This window comes from Pipra filicauda, unplaced genomic scaffold (genome assembly GCF_003945595.2).
Source record: "Pipra filicauda isolate LSUMZ 115617 unplaced genomic scaffold, ASM394559v2 scaffold48_size3843733_pilon, whole genome shotgun sequence".
NCBI lineage: Eukaryota > Metazoa > Chordata > Aves > Passeriformes > Pipridae > Pipra > Pipra filicauda.
Window position 1 is genome coordinate 1870184 of NW_024104631.1, and position 17319 is coordinate 1887502.

General features: G+C 34.8%; 1 protein-coding gene across 4 annotated transcripts in view; it reads left to right on the forward strand.

Moving 5' to 3' along the window:
- Nucleotides 1-17319, forward strand: part of EXOC2 (exocyst complex component 2) — a 125352-nt gene that overhangs the window by 36256 nt on the left and 71777 nt on the right. For all 4 annotated transcript variants that reach the window (XR_005565527.1, XM_039386547.1, XM_027727909.2 and 1 more), the window contains exons 7-11: nt 7506-7586; nt 11447-11592; nt 11690-11771; nt 12275-12377; nt 15399-15517. Coding sequence is in view for 3 of the 4 variants with exons in the window: in XM_039386547.1 (XP_039242481.1) it covers nt 7506-7586; nt 11447-11592; nt 11690-11771; nt 12275-12377; nt 15399-15517 (531 nt within the window). In the remaining variant the exon portion in view is untranslated. The remainder of the gene's footprint in view (nt 1-7505; nt 7587-11446; nt 11593-11689; nt 11772-12274; nt 12378-15398; nt 15518-17319) is intronic.

Genomic DNA, 17319 nt, shown 5'->3' on the forward strand with positions numbered 1-17319 from the left:
GTATAACACTTGCTTTACCGAGTACTTCATATTCATCTATTTGCACAGGTTTTATACATGCTTTTTTTAACTCATACACATTTAACAAGGTTATTTTCAAATATATTACCTTGATCTAGGAAACCCTGAATTACTGATTATTGTGCAGCTTTTAGTTGGGACCCAGTCAGATCAGTTTGATCTTAAGCTTGCTATCAGACTGTATTACACATTTAAATGAGTATTAATATTTTCACAAATAAGCAATGGAAACCATAAAAAGCAGTCCTAAGATGTTTATTGTATTTTGTGATTTAGAAAGTGTTTACTAAGAAAATAGGAGCTCAAATAGGCCAGAACCCTTGCTTGTTTGGTTTAATTTCTGGGAAAATAGAATTGTCTTATCAGATCCTCATGTCTCTCTGCCTGTTAGCTTGGCTGACAGTTTGACAGTGACTCTGCTGCAGAGATGATGTTCAACAGGAAGTTTGTTTCATCAGCTGAAGGGAGCTGTAAACTGAGCTGAGGGGAACAGGGCTCACCTCAACTTGACCCACTTGTCAGCGTCGTGGAGTTCAGCTGATTTATTTCCTGTAATTCTAATTGCAACCTAGAAAGTGGCATTCCTGAAAGGTTGGCTGTTTATATGTTTGTAGTTAAGACATAATTTATTGTCATGAGCAAGTCATATCCCACACAGAGGTCTTTGGAAAGTTGGCAAATTAAGTTTCTTTGAATATACCTTTTCAGAAATGCTCTTTACTCTTAGGCCGTGGTTTCTTCTCATTTAAGTGAAAGGAAAAAAGTTGGGAAATGACTACTACAGTCGTTGACTTAGGCAAAAACGTGCAAGTATGACAGTTGTACTGGCAAGTAAAGTTGTCTTTGAAACATGAATATCTTGAACAAGCTTGAGGTTTAGATTTGACTCTCTAGTTTGCCACGGCAACAGTTCTTGTGCAGCTACAACTGCAAACACATTTTACACGATTTTCAGGAAAAAATCTGTAGGAAAGAAGCACTACTGGCTATTACAGCACTGTTCCTTTTTTCCTCTTCCCAGTCCTGTTCAGATGTGTGACCTATGGGAATACCTGTATGATAGGCAACTTGGACTATAGTTGGCCTTTTTTCTACTACTTTACTTAATACATAAGCTAGGATAATGTGTAGCTGAAATGATCCTAAAGCTGGTCGATGCCTGGGTTTTTGATTTGTTTTTTTTTTTCTTCCTGTAGTGTATTTTCACTTCATCCCCTAAGGCTCATTCTAAGATGAGCATGTTAATGATCCAGGATCAGATTCAGTCTGAATTAGCCTATGCTGTTGCCATTATGCCTGTTAAATTAATTTTCTCTGAAACTAAAACAAAAGAAATCACCTATTAAATTCTGAGTCAGAGTGGGAAGTTGAGAAGTTGAGAAGCTAAAAACTGAGGCTTATCTGTCATATAAATGTCCCTTTACTTCTGACTTTTGAGGAGATTTGTCATGTTTGAATTTAAAGGGAGTATATAGAGCCAATTTTTCACTAGTGATTCCGTTTGCAAACTAGACTGATGACTAGTTTTGAAGTGGTTTCCTTTTGTCTAATTAGATGTCGGTAGCACAGCATGGGTATGGTATACCAGGTTTTGCTGTTGTCACGTAGCTGTTTTGTAACAAATCTAATTCACACTTTTGCTTTACTTCACTCTCGTATATATTTTCCCAGATAGTAAGAATTTTTATTAAAAGTATGGATTTGGGTAAATCAAATTTAAAGATATGATTACTACCTAATGTTACACAGCTGACTTGAAATATCTAGAATAGCTCTCTGTCCTCTGTGTGGTATGTGTCTATTAATGTTGTCTTTCTCATCCCACTTCAAGTGACAGAATATTGTCTTTGCAGGGTAAGACCAGTCTAGCTACTATAGCTAGTAAATTTAAATATAGTCATTCATAGAGGTTAAGAAAGAACAGGGCCATGGAAACAAGCTTGCAAGGGTGAACTAAGATGCTGCATATGTCAGCCATGTATCTAAGAGCATATCAGTCACTTCAGAATAGCAGTTCCAATGCATGTATGTGCCCCGCAGTAGGTGCAAGTTAGATTATTTCAGATTAAGAATTAAGATCATGCCTCCAAGTAGTCTTGAACTAGTATCTGATGTGCTCTCAACTCACTGTCTAGCTTTCTGAGAGGATGTTCCTGTCTGAAGACTTGAGTTAGCTTTGTGCTACACTTACACTTTGTGCTGACCGAGAAGGATAAGCACTATCATTGCTTCATATTTTGTCCTTACATTTATAGACCTACTCATGTATGCACAATGAAAAAATAGGCATGCTAAATTAAATTAAGTCTGTTTGTTGAAAACTTACATTCTGATCTTGCAGCACTAGATAACAAGGGGGGGCATTGAAATGAGGAATGTATTTTCGGAGTGAGATGACCTGCCGAAGGAGTGCCAGTAAAGTGTGTAAATGGTGGTAGGTAGTTTAGTCTTGGGCGAGTGCTTCCTTTTCATGCAAGGCCTATGATCAATTTCTGTAGCAAACCAATTTTTATTTTAATGCAACTCTATAAGAGCAAAAGTTATGTGATCTTGGTTGATAAAAGGCTCAAACTAGCCTTTCATGCAGATTCTAGCATGACATTGTCTAGGAAGTGTTTTTTGTCTCAAGCAAGAGATGATCTGACTTGAAAACGTGAAACAGCAGGAGTTGTCACAGTCCATAGTGAAAATTTTGTGCCCAGGCTTATACTTGCTTTTATGCTGACTGCTCATATATCTTCTTTGAAATCAGTAATTGTTTTAGAGATGAGAGCTAACTACTAGAGGAATTTATCAAAATGGATGCAGCTATGGCAGCTTATAGCTACTATGTAGTTGTCATATTTTATGAAATTGTGTTTTTCAGGTAAGTTAACTTTTTTGTTTCTATTTGAAAAATAGTAAAGCATCAAAAAGTAGGAAAATATGTTTTGAAATTGAAATTTTCAAATAGCTAGTGCTGCAATTGATTGCAAATGTGCAAAAACTTACCTATAATTATATTTGAGCCAGACTTAACCTGCAAGCCAGCTTAATTGCATGATACATTGTTCCATTTTGATTTCCATATCACTTTTTAAATGCATGCAACATTTAAAAGCTGCTTTTATTTCTGCCATCAGCTTTCACAGATTCAGGAAGTTAGCACTGTGTCAGTAAAAAGAGAATGTAATTTTAAAGTGTTCTGGTAAAGGCATGGGTCCAGCCCAGAATTTTTAGTGGATCCATAGGCAGAATAATAAACCCTATTTTCCTGTCTATTTCTGAGACGTTTGCCTAGAAATATCAGACTTGTTTAAATATAAACCCATGTGAGAACAAGTTATCAGGCCTCACAGTGTTGTTAAACTAAAAGTTTTGGTCTCTTATTTTCATAAAACCTCCCCTCCTAGCACCGTGCTTTAATTGCCTTAAATTAGCATCTTAAGTCTGTCCATTTTCTTTGATTTTTGCCACTGTGTTGAGTAAGCAAGCTTGAAGAAGTAAATGCTAGAGAAACAAAACAAATAAAGACAATTAAAGACAATACTACATTTACTTCATTTTTTTGTAATTTTTGCTTGGATTAATAATATTTACCAAAACAAAACCAAGTTTGCCATGCCAGTGCAAAAATATCTAGAAATCTCAGAAAACTGGAGGGATGACCAAACCAAACTAAACTTAGCACTACTGACTAGGGGCCATGGGAAAACTTTTTTTTTTTTTTTAGGTTTTGACAGTGTAATGTATTAAGAGCTCTGTTCATGGCATGCTGTCTTTATATATTGCTATGCATTCCTGTTGAGTCTATTCAGAGTTTTTACCCTACATAGGGGGGTACTGTCCTCATCAATAACTTTCTTACATCTTGTTCAAGTTACAGAAAAATCACTGATCTTTTAATAAAGGAAAACAAAGGCATTTTTGTTCCAAAGGCATTGAGCATGAATCCTGGCAGCATGTTAACATGTGTTCTTCGTTCCTCCATTACTGTGCTTTGGTGCCAGGTTCTTGACAATTACTATATCAGATCTTCAGAAATACTTTGCTGAGTCGGTCTTTCACTTTTTGTATTTTTTTCCCTCCTGTTTTCTGCATCTGACTAAAAGGATGTGATTTATTTCAGGTGCTTTTTTCTTTAACGACATTTCTTTGGAAATGGATAAGCTTTTCAGATATATCAAATGCCATCTTTTAATCAGAAAATGATGAAAACTTGCTTCTATGTTGCTTTGAGCTGAGTTAGGCTGAGAAAGTTTGGAGAATACCAATACTCTTGGGGCCTATCTCGAAATATGTTTTAAAAATGTCTAATGAGTAAATCAAGAACGAAATTTGCAAGTCAAAAGCTGCATGAACCTGGCGAGTATGGTTTAATTTGTTAGATTTATGGTTGCCATAAATCTAAAAAAAACCCCATATCCTTCCCTAGATTCAATAAAATTGTTTTCAACACAAGTAGCAATGAATTAATTGCAGTTAATTTTACTGCAGTGCCTGTATTATGGCTTATTTGCCATATTCTGGTGTATTTAGTCACAGCTTAGAGATTGTGAGCTCTGAACTTAGTCTCTTTAGTGTTATTAGTTATTACCTCACTGCAGCTGTGAAGTTTGAATGCCTTTAAATATTGGGAAACTCAAACATATGTTGACAAAGATGATACAAAATGCAGTTAATTTTCTGGCCCTAGACTTAGCCTTTCCTCATTTGTATTTATTGTATGCTTCTTACAGTATTGCTCCTCAAAAATGAGGAACAGATTCTCCTAGGTTTGCAACTGCTCTTCCAACTTGTATAGTTTGTGTCGGGTAAATCCAGGGTAACTGGCAATTCAAGAAAAAACCCCATCCATCCTTTACTTCAAGGCTTCAAAGACCTAAAATTTTCTCCTTGCTCTTCTTACTGCAGCTAGTGATGAGTGGAGGGTACGAAGCTGCATTTGAAGGTAATCATGAGTACTGGATACTGTGAGGAGAATTAGACTGGCTTTCCACTTGCCCTTGGCCATGTGCTTTTTTTCCCCTCTTCCTTTATACTGCAGTGCTGCAATTGGGGCAAGCTTTAGACAAGCTCGCTGATCAGTAAAGAAACATTTCTTCCTCAGTGAGTTAGTTTTCCACCAAATCATCTCACTACAGCTGCCCTGCAGCTGTGTGATTGCTAGATGGAGCAAAAGGAAGCATGTGGGTGCAGGAGTACAGGGGTTGTCCCAAACGTATCATTCTACTGTTAGATGGTTTTACTACTCTAAGAGGAAAAAAAAACTTAAATGTCTCTAGATTCTTTCCAACCAGATTAGGTCTACAGATATTTTTCTTGACTCCATACAGTTTTGCTTGTCTAAGCTTCTAACTCAAAGACTTTTTGTCTGGTCCCCATAGAAGGAACATACACGTAGCTTTTTAAAAATCATTTGATGCATACAAAGTAATCGTAGGCTTTCTGATAAAACATAACATTTTTTCTCTGAAAACTTAAGACTTTTTTATAACTCAGCTTAGGAATACAATGAATGCACTATTGCTAAATATGTTTATTATGAGTAAAAATAGCTTCAATACACAAAGTAGCACATTAACATGTAGAAGGAAATATAACAAATTTATTGTGTGTAGACAGAGTAACTTAGGTAGGTCTAGACATTTACCATTTGTCCTAAATTAGAGTTATTTTTTTCCCCTCTGATGACTTTAGGAACAAAAATAATGAGTTGCTCTTGCATTTTCAAGAAAGCAAGACTTCCTGGAATTTTTTGTGTAGGATCAAGGGATTTAAGGGTCAACTTCAGATGTTTGAGAATAATGTAATTTTCTCTTTTTTTTTTTTTTTTTAATCACATACTCCCATTCCTCACCTATTTTTCCCACCCCCCCAGTGAAAATTCCGCCTTTGATAGAGGCTGGAGAATATCAAGGGCCATCATGTTTTGGAATAGCCACTTGCTGTAGGACTGAGGCCACAGGGCTGCCTTTACTAAAAGTGGTTTCTGTCCTTGTTCACTTGTTCTTAATTTGTGTCTACATGGCAAGGGCATGTAGGGACGGCACTGTAGGGGAAATCAGTTGGCAGTGGTGTCTCTAAGCTTTTTATGTGAAGTTTAGGGTGATGTTTGAGAGTAGTTCAAGTACCACCTGGTGGATTGAATTCCAGGTATCTCTTACAGCACATTATCTATAGTCGTGGAGTGCATCTTCTAGTGTTGTTTCATCTTAAAAGAATCCAGTTGAGGAGCTCAGGCTGCTCAGCAATGCAAACCAGAGCAAGATAAGCTGGAGCAATTGGGAGATTGTTTCAAAACTGTATTTGTGTTTTGAACTAAAATATATAATTATTTGCTTCCTTCAAGGCACTGGATATTGCTCTTTTCAAGGATAGCTTAGCTTCACTCCATCCTACTGAGAACCAGAAGAAAGCAGTAGGAGGTTTTTAAGCCTCAAATTTATCTAAAGCAATAGGAGCTGATGGCTATTTGATAGAGCAAATTTTACAAATGTTAACAGATTAAAAATTTTAAAGGAAAATCATATTTTTAAATAATTGTTTTTTATATGCTCCATATATACAGGGATACTACCTAAAAAAAACCCTGGATACTGGTTTGGATCAGTTGTATTGAACAGAGAAGAAGAGGGGAGGAAGACTGTAAGAGAGGGGAAGTAGAAGAAAGGACTACCTACCCTGCATTCACTGTTCATATTTTCAGAGTAATAAAGTATTATCAGGTTATGCTGATAAATTTCCCCCCTCCTGAAAAAGAAATTATAATAAAAGAACAAATTAATGCTGATACTATGCATTTTCGCATCCATTAGTAATACCACAAAGAAGTAATAATTGGGGATTTTATCATTTTAGGACAGGAGAAAAATAGCATCTTAAAATACAGCAACTTCCCTTCTGTTTTCATGTTCTTTTGAGCAAGAGTATCAGTGTTTCTGTGTAATGGTTAATGCTCCAAGAAACTCTTAAATTGTGTGTTTTGAGAGTGCCTTTCTATAGATGAAAACAAGTGAAGTGAGCATGTTCTAGCAGATCATTTTGGGATCATCCAAATTGCCCATGACTGTCTTTCTGCCCTTTTAATTGTTGGTCATTTCTTTTTGGTAAGATCAGTGATTTAGAAAGCAAAGTATTTTGTGCTTAAATGATACCTACTTTTCAAAATACTAATTTGTATTAGTACTACAAGATAGCTAATTTAGATTATAATAGCTAGTAGATTATTCTGTCCACATGGTTTTGTTTTCCTTAAGCATTGCTATCTTGCTCAAGATGATATAAACAAGAACTATGTCAAAGTAATGGTTAAAATTCTGCAACGTCTGGCTCTTACCCCTTCATAGTCTCTGCTGCTATGAAGCATGTTTGTATTTTTGCATGTCTAAAAAGAAAAATAACACTTTATTTTTAATTTTAAAAATGTTTAGAAGTGTCACTTTGACGTAATGTATTCCCACCTATTAAAATGTTCTGCATTTTAACTAGACACTTTATTCCAGCAATCCATCAAAAACTGGAAGCAGATGGAACGGAAAAAGTAGAAGGATCCATGACGCAAAAACTGGAGAATGTACTGAACAGTAAGTTTTGTCCTTCCAGCAGCAACTATTTATGGATTTTGGACTTTCTAACAAGCTTTAATATATTCCTAGGGATATGGTAGAAAGTAGAAAACAGTACAGCCTCTTGCGCCCTTCCCTGTTTGATAGTATGGTTTTATGGTGTGATAATACACCTTTTGAAATAAGTAGCAGCTCTTCCCATGACTTTCGTCGATGTTTGTGATAACAGAATAAATATCAAAGTAAAGACATGATAAATCATTTAACTTTGGTGGTATCTCAATTTTGAGTGGACAAAGGAAACAGAGGAACTATATGGATAGACAGAACTGTAGAAGGATGAGCAGAGCTAAATACCAGGATTGTAAAAAGTTCGAGTAAAAGCAGAAAAAAAACCAAATATAAGCTGTTTGCAATAACAAGGTCTATTAACAGGATCATTTCCACTTAAAGTGTTGGCATTTAGACTATTTGGCATAAACATTCTTTCTAGAAACCTTGAAAAACTGTCAGTACTTTCTTTTCTGTTTTTCTGTATTAGCTCTAAGGTTGCATTGAGAGAGATGGCTTGAATTTGCTGCAGTTCGGCATGTGTTTCATCAGATCAAAAAAGTTACTTTTTTTTTTTTTCATTCTGGGACTTCTGCCAAGATAATTTTACTTTGTTTCATTGTGATTTTTTTCACAGAGGAAGGGATGTTTCCCTTAGTGCTGTATCAATAAGCAGGAATGACATGCAGATAGCTGACTCAGTGTTGGAAAGTCTGAGTGTGTTTTATGAAATCAAGAAAGTGACATGGAAGTTCACTGTTTTTCTTGTCTTGTGTGAAGAAAGCAGTGACTGTATGTGTGTCTGTGTGGGGAGCACAAAGAAAGCAGAGGGTTTTGTGAACAGCTCTAGCTCGTTTCAGTAGAGATTCATTAATGCTCACAATAAAGGTATAGTTTGAACATTGTTAGTGCCTCATCTTGTTTTCTGGAATAAAAAAAACAAACCCACCAAAAATTTAAAAAATTACCAAAAAAATCACAAAAAAATGTCACACCACTATATAAAGACTGTAGCGTGTGTCTGTCTGTGCAAGATGTTTGGTACATCTACGGTAGAAGTAAGAAGCATGTGCTGAAATTTTCCAGTACAATTCTCAGTGCTCTGTATTTATGCCATGTCATGCACCAAGCACAGATTCCTTGGAAAGCACTTTCCCTCATACAAAATTGTGTGAAAGATTTTAAATAAAAAAGCAAAAATGTTGGTTTGTGATCTTTTCCTATATACACTAATATAAGACAAATTTACCTACAATGTATAATTACTGTTTCATTCGATAAATGGTGGCTGAACTCCGTATGTAGACAATGCAGACTGTATTTCAAGCTGGATCTGTAGAGGAACTTGTGCCAGACACTTCAGAGTGTTTTTAAGTTTGGCTCTGCTATGAAAAGAATTGGCTGCTTTTCCTCCTGATACTTTGCAAGTCATGATGGGTGGGAGGCAGGGAAGTAGGAATACAAGGATTTAAAAAGAGTAAATAACATTATGCAAAGTAGTTTGGGATCAAAGCTTTGTTTCTTCTCTGACCATTGAAAAGCTTCCATAATCCATGAGTAACAGGGCCTGCTTTCAAACATGACTTCAATTCTTTAGTCAAATTTTACATTTTATGGGCTATAGGTGCATGTTTGGGGAGACGCTTGGTGTTGTGTGAGCTTGGTTACAAATTCCTAAAAATAAGGATGTTTTCCACAGCATCTGAATGTATGTTAAGAGGGTGCCAAATTATTGAACTGAAATGACATGGGCTAGTAGAAGCACAGTTTGGTGTTATAGGTGGAATTATAAATGTTTGGAGTTTTTGCAAAATTTAATTGCTAAACAAGCTGTTAAATATATGTTATTTAAAACATATGGTGTCCTATAATGAATTTAATGAAGAATTGCACATTAAAGGAGGTCAATCAAATTTCATTATGTGATGTTTTTGTCAGGCTCTGAGACAGACACTGTTGGATAACTAGAGATTTATTTTGAAGTAAAAAATTCATGCACTGTAGATGAATCATTTGTTTTGAAAACATAGTTGGTCAATATAAGACCTGGAACTTTGTCCATGGGTTGTTTAGGTTTAGATTGTTCATCAGTAACCAAGAGATAAAGATTGTTAATGTTGAAAGGATTTGGAGGGATGAGGAGGAAAGAAATTTTACAATATTTTAATTCTAAAAAGATAGACTTGCATGAAGTATTGAATTTCATTAAGACATTAGTAGGTAATTTGATATATTTCAATTTCTTTGTAAAACAGAAAAAGTACCATTAGGAAAAAAAAAGTAAAATCATTTACCTGAATTAAGGATTTATACAGCAAAGTAATTCATAAAGAGATGAAGATAGAAATCACTGTGCTTTTCCTGCAGTTGTCAATTACCTTTTTAAGAGGTTTGCATTGAATTTAAAAAAAAAACCAAACCAACAACTTTTTGAATATAACTTCATTTCTCAGATACAGTACATTGCTTCTGGGTTGTTACAAAAAAGGACAAGAAACATATGAATTCAGACAAAGCAAATGTTAACTTACTGGAAGGATTTACAAAACAAGCATTTTTTATAACCTTGAGAAAAATCATACTTTACCAGTGGTCTGTATTTAAATGTCCAGCTAGCTGTTTTCATTGTGCATTTCTCCTTAATGGATTAAAGTGCATACTGAATAGTATGCAGTAGAAATAGCTGTCCTGACAAAACTTTTTTTACATCAAGGCTTCAAAATTTCAACAAAGTTTAAACATTATTTAGATATAACAATTATTTTACAAAGACTACTTTTAACATGAGCGGGCCACCCACAGTGTTGACTAGAGAAAATGGCATGCAAGCCACCCAGTGAGACTGATGTAATTTTTTTCATCTTTGCTTAAAGTATAGTCACTAGACCAGATAATGTAGAAACTTCTACATGCAACGATCAAAAAGGCTAAAACAGTTCCACTTTTGTTTTTGTTTTTTTTTGGTTAATTAAAAATAAGTCACAAGTTGAAAAATGCAAATATTCACATGCGATGAAAATCTTCTCTACCATAAATGTAATTTTATTATTCTGTGTTAGAAAATAATCTCCATTAGAAAATGGAATGCTTTTTAGTTTGGATAGAAAAGGTTTTAGGGCTACATTTAATGTATTTATTGAAGAGTATCTGCAGATAGTATAGAGACTTAAATGCATGAAATTGTTGAGCAAGGCTTGATCCTGTGTGTAATGAAGCCAGTAAGACTTTTAATGCAATGCAAAGGCAATTCTGTTACAGTGACCAGCTACTTAGACTTTTTTCAACCATGACACTGTCCTTATCTTAATCGTTGGTACTTTTTAGAGACTCACTTAAATATCAAATATTGCTAAGAATTTTTAAGACTTGATTTGAAAACACAAAAAAATTATTTGCAAAACCTGGTCATAGCTTTTAAAGCTATGATAGCTAATATCATAATTGAATTATATTTTTTTAAAAAATAAAACTTTCTAATGCTTTTTCCATATCCTGAGATGCATAATTTGGTTGTAAAATGTACATCTGGAGCCAAAGCAAACTATAAAATATCTGCAGCAAAAGCTAAGCATTTGAAATAGGAAAGAGTGATTGTTTTTAATTGCACAGGGGTCTTACCACATTAAAATGCTAAGTGGTTCCCTTTGAAATAGTGTTTCAGCAGTTGTAAAATGTTAACACAGTTAAACAAAAAAGTATGAAAATCAGCAATAATTACTCATTTGCTCTAAAAAACTTGAATAACTCATTAAAAGGAAGAAAATCTGTTTGTGATTTCAACTGATTACTTACTCTACTTTCTCTTATTGTCATCCTTTTTGAAATAGGAGCCAGTAACACAGCAGATACCTTATTTCAAGAAGTGCTGGGTCGCAAGGACAAAGCTGATTCAACGAGAAACGCGCTTAATGTTCTTCAGCGTTTTAAATTTCTTTTCAATCTTCCCTTAAATATTGAAAGAAATATCCAGAAGGTATAATCCTTTAAAAATAATTTTCTATTTGCTGAAAGGAATCTGTTGAATTTAGCCTTTTTCTTGACAAATATAAATCCTTGGTTTTGTTTTTAAGGGCGATTATGATGTGGTTATTAATGACTATGAAAAAGCCAAGTCCCTCTTTGGAAAGACAGAGGTTCAAGTATTCAAAAAATGTAAGATATGTACTCTGTTATTTAATGGGTTTGGTGGGCTTTTTTAACTTATAGGCTAAAAAGCACATAGTAGACTAAAGAGCTTTATGTGGATTTGATATGAATTTCTATCCATACAAATTATGGATTTATAGGAACCATTTACACAGTATTTCTGGCAAGTATTCTGAGTGAGTTGTATATCCCACAACATGAAATCACAGCCAATTTAATTTATTTATTCAGGCTTGGTATTACTGGACATAAAAAATGTACAGTAATTAAAATGTGACTTTGGGTATCTCTCACTGGCATATTGTTGAAAGACTTGAAAGTCTAGTTTTCTGGTTTTTGTAGGACTGTCATGTACAAAATTTTCAGATGTGGCTTGTTATTATAAAATGAGTTATATTGATTTCCACGTTAACTCCAGAAGTGTCTGATATCCTATGAAAATAATGTAATTTTCAGTTCATAGCCCTGCTGAAGGACACATTGGTTTTGTTTCCACTCCCTACTCCTAGATTATGCAGAAGTTGAAACCAGAATTGAAGCTTTACGAGAACTTTTGTTGGATAAGCTGCTTGAAACTCCATCAACATTGCATGATCAGAAACGTTATATAAGGTAATCATTTGACTGGTGCCTTCATCAGACATATGGTGTTAGATGTGTATTTAAATGTTTCCTAAATATGTTAGTGAGTAGTTTTACTGTGGTTTAAATACTGATTTTAAAGCTGTAAGTAGAGTATTTTGAGATTTTATGATTATATAAACAATGGCAATGGAATGTTACTTTTTTACTGAATGACTGAAAAACAGTTCTTGAATGAGAATAATGAAGCATAATTGAGTTTTGAATTTAATTTTTTTTAAATCTCTAAGGCATGTTTAGATTCTGTTGCTTTCTCTAAAGCATCATATTGCAAGCTATGTTTGAAATGATTGCTTGCAGTTTGCATGCCTCAAAATAGATTCCTTATTTATTTTTCTTACACTTTAGCTTGGCTGGTGTTGAAATGGAATCATCCTGAGTCAGATAACAGGGAGATTTTAATCCAGACTGTCATTCGAATTTGGCACTTTTACTGCTCAGGCTAAATAATGAAGTTACTTAATATTTCATGAACATGAACTGGTTCCCCAGTTTTCATTAACATTTCTAGATTTTCCATTTTTTACAAAGCTGATATCAAAGTGTCTTGTAGGGATACTGAGACAAGTTGGACGGACCTTCTGCTGGTAGATGTGAATCTTATGGTGCTTGGTGCCAAACTTTAGAGTGCTCTGAAACATCTGATGGCTTTATTTAGAAAGCTTTTGAGGCATGGATGCTGCTAGGGCTCCTAGTGTGTCTTGACAACTTCACTTCTTTTTTCATTTACCTCAAAAGATGTGGACTAAATGTGCTTTGTGGGAAGCATTTGTAAAATTCTGACACTTGCACGAGGTCTTCAATGTTTTGTGTGCACACCAGGCCCAGTCACATAGGACTAAGTGCGGTGTTGGTATCTTATGTCCCTTTATGTTGTGTGAGTTTGAGTACAATGACCTGTGTGCATTTATGTAGAGTGCTTCTCATGCTTTTGCATACTTTATAAATATTGCCTATTTATTGGAATTGTGTTTTGAGATGAATAGTTAAGCATTTTCTGTCTATGAAGAAGTCACTGCTATTTCCTTTCTCTGTCAGTCTTGAAAAGTATAAAGAGCAACTGCTTTATCTAAACCATTTTTACCTTTTCTAAGGATTCTTTGAAAGAATCGTAGTTGTACATGTGGCTGATTCTAGTTGGATTTTGTTTTGTGTGTGGTTTTTTTTTTTTTTTTTGGTTGATTGGAGGTTTTTTTGTTTCTTGATTGGATTTGTGGTGCATTTAGTTTTTGGGTTGGTTGCTTTTTAGTTTTTTGCTAGCCCCTTACCTTGAAGTATTGAATCTTTAAAAGCATCCCGTTCTACATTAAAATAGACTGTGTTAATGTAACTAGCAAATGTATTCCACATGTAGAACAATATAATGAGGGAGAGCAGGGAGTGAATAAATGTGGAATAATTTAGTTCTAATAAATTGACAGAATCCCAGCCTACAAAATGATTAAATTAGTTTCACTACTCTAGATATGCTAAGGTGGCTATACTAGTGTAAATTTTCTGGAGGCAGGGTGTGAAATAAGTTTTCTTCAGAGCACTTCAGCTAAAAGGAAATTAACAGAATCCTAATTTTAAAATTGTTTGGATAAACCCTGCTATTTTTGTGATGTTTTTTCTTCCTTGATACATTTGTTTTGTATGTCTCTGAAGTCTAAGGCTGAGCAAGACCTGAAATACTGTGATTTTTCTCCCTCAGATATTCAGTGTTTATAATTAAGCTTCAGTTCATGTTTTCCTCTCATTGTCTTATGGTATTTACATTGTTAATTATTTTATACGGTCCAGGAATAGTTTACCATAGCACTTAACAGCCAAGTAGGTATATTTCTTTCAAGACCAGTGATAATTTTGTTATTTTATTTGGTGCCTAAGAGAAGACTGAAGTCCCTTTTAACATTGATGAAGGACTTGAGCTCATAATCGATAAATGTCACCCTGTCAGAATGGTTAGTTGTGTAATTTTCTCATCCATCCAACCAATCCTACTTTGACAGTTTATTTTTTGTTCAAGCACTGCAGACAGTTGGCAAAGACAGAATTTTGCAACACAGTCATAATTAACATTAGGTATTATTGTAGTAATACAGCTTTTGTGAGGGAGTAAAACATTCCCGGCACTGCTTGAGGTAATATATCAGTATACTTCATGTTAAGCTTCTTGAATTTTTTTAATCTGTCCTGCATCTCATTAATGCAGAATATAATGGAATGCCTTAAATAGTAGAGCAGCTACATCTGTTTTTGAAGTACTATTTTGAAAGTACTGTTGTTAGATAGTCTTGAATGCTATACATTAGACTATATTCCTTCGGTGTTCTCTTTGAAACCACAGCAGCTGACTTCTAATACTCCTCTCTCCCTAAAGACAGATGGTGTTTTGCTTCTGCAAATTAGAAGCTCCAATCCTTTTTGTAATCTCTCCCCCCTCCTCTTTTTTTCAGACCATGTGCGTACATAAAAACACCAGACCAAAACAAACAAAAAAAGCTAACCCAGTAGTTCGGGTTACATTTGTTTGTTGCATGCATGTGCTAAAATTAATGACCTGCCAGAAATTAATTCTTTCTGTAATTACTTGTTAAGATTGCATGATGATACAATCAGAACATATACAGTAGGAAGAAAAATACCATATTTTATGTGCTTGAGATGTCATCACTGGTTCCAAGTGAAATATGAAACACTAAACTGCAACCTTGCAGATAAATAGTTTGGTTTCCTACATACTTTACTCGAGGCACAACTGAAAATGCATATTAATATGATATTAACAATATATGGTTTTGTTTATTTCTATAAGGTTTTTTTGGTGGAATTTTGCCTCACTAAATGAGGAAGGCAAAATGCAGTGGGTATGAGCACATCTTAACAGCTGTTCTTGAATTTTTAAAATTATGTAGAAAAAAAAATATTTCTTAGTACGTCTTAGGTCTATTTTAATGAGGCCTTCAGTGTGTTAAGTCAGAGCTGTGATTTTTGGACTGGGTTTTACAGATATCTTTCTGATCTTCATGCGCCTGGGGACCCGGCTTGGCAGTGCATTGGTGCTCAACATCAGTGGATTCTGCAGCTCATGCACAACTGTAAAGAGAGCTATGTTAAAGAACAAAAAGGCAAGGACACATTTTTATTTTAAATATATATATATCTATTTGACATTTAGGACTTTGGCATTACCTTTTATTTGACAAGTACAGATGATATTTGGGTTTTTTCCCATCAATTTTGATAGCTTCCTACAAAGTTGAATGCTGACTTGTATTTTTTCTTTATTCTATTATAAAAACCAAAACAGCAGTTGGAGTTTTCTTTTTGTTTGACTTATTACTTCTGAACTTTTTACATGGGAAAAACATTAAATTTCAATCATTTATCTGTAGTTTACTGTCCTCTTGAAATATTTCTTTGAGGTCACATGAAGTTTGAATTGTTCTCTGAATCTGCCAGTTAGATTTCTTTGTCCTAAGACATGCTGTTAGTAAATAGATACACAGGAAATTGGGGCACAGTGGAATAATGTGTCATTTCTTGATATGCTGTGAATGATAATATGGTGTTCTCTTGTTCTTTGTGTGCAGTTTCAAAATTCAGGTTACAGTGTTTGGGCACAGATCTGTGAGCTGGACAAATGGGATGTTTAGACAATGTTATGTTAAGACCAATATGAGTACATAGCCATGTCTTTGCCAGCATTGCTCCTCAAAGTAGGTATTGCTTTCAGGTATGGCAGCAACTTAACTACAAGTTAACATTAGCATATATACAAAGAGAATAGGTGTAAGGCTGTTGGCCTGACATATCTGTAGTAAAATCTGAAAATTGGATTTTCAAGTTAGAAAATTAGAAGCAGTGCCTTGTTTCTCAAGAAGTCTTACAGAATTTGCTGCTAGTTCTGAAATGAATAGGCATATTGGAATCTGGCGTCCCTTGGCTTATAGGTAACTCCCACATATAGTGTTAGTACATGCATATCCCAAACCAAATAAGGTGTTTTATTCTCAGAAACCGCAAAAATTTTACTGATTTGGAGCTGCAGCAGAAATGTGCTGTAAAATTGCTGCAGGAGGCTTGAACTCCGTCACAGAGGTTGTGACATTAGGTATAGAGTTCACAGGGTGCATCACATATGACAGCAACATCAGTAAGTTTTAGCTTAAAAGTGTGCACAGGCTATCTTTGTTCCATTACACGGTGTGAAGTGCAGTGGAACCAGCTGGGATACCAAATTGTTTTCCTGGCCTCTCAGTCAAAATTCAGAACGTTTGCAGAACCTCCCTGTCTTCTCTCCTCATCAAAACCCTGAGACACCACCACCAGCCTCACAAGATACAGTTATCAGGAGCAAAAAAACAGCCATGTTTAATAATTCTAAGTTTTCTCCTCTTGCTTGCAAATTGTTGTATAGGCATCTCTCAGCTTCTTAACTAGAAAAATAAGGACATGAAGATACTTAGTGCTCGAGACTGTTTTGGTAGTCTATATAATTTTGATATGCAGGCTTCAGTGAATGAGTGGAAAACGTGTGTAAATTCCTAGATTTATCTTGAAAAATCTCAGCCTTTTTGGTATTTTTCTTGCAACAAATCTGCTTACCTCAGCCTTACTTTCAAAGGGGCTATTATGTTAGCAGCTTTGTTTGGCTCACAAAAGAGGGAATTTAAAAAACTTGAATGCCCAGTAAATGCATGTATCAATAGTTAGTATTTTATGCATGTATGAAAGAAATGCTAATATGACTTTTATTAAAAAGTTCATCAACTTTCAGTAGTTTTCTTCCAGCCTTCTATGTGGTCCTTATTGATTGTAGGTTTTTGTACAGATTTTAAAATTCTCAAGAATCAATCTTAGTTGATTTAACTTCTCACTTAGTACCTAGTAGGACAAAGGAAAGTTGCTAAGCTTGATTTTTCCTTTC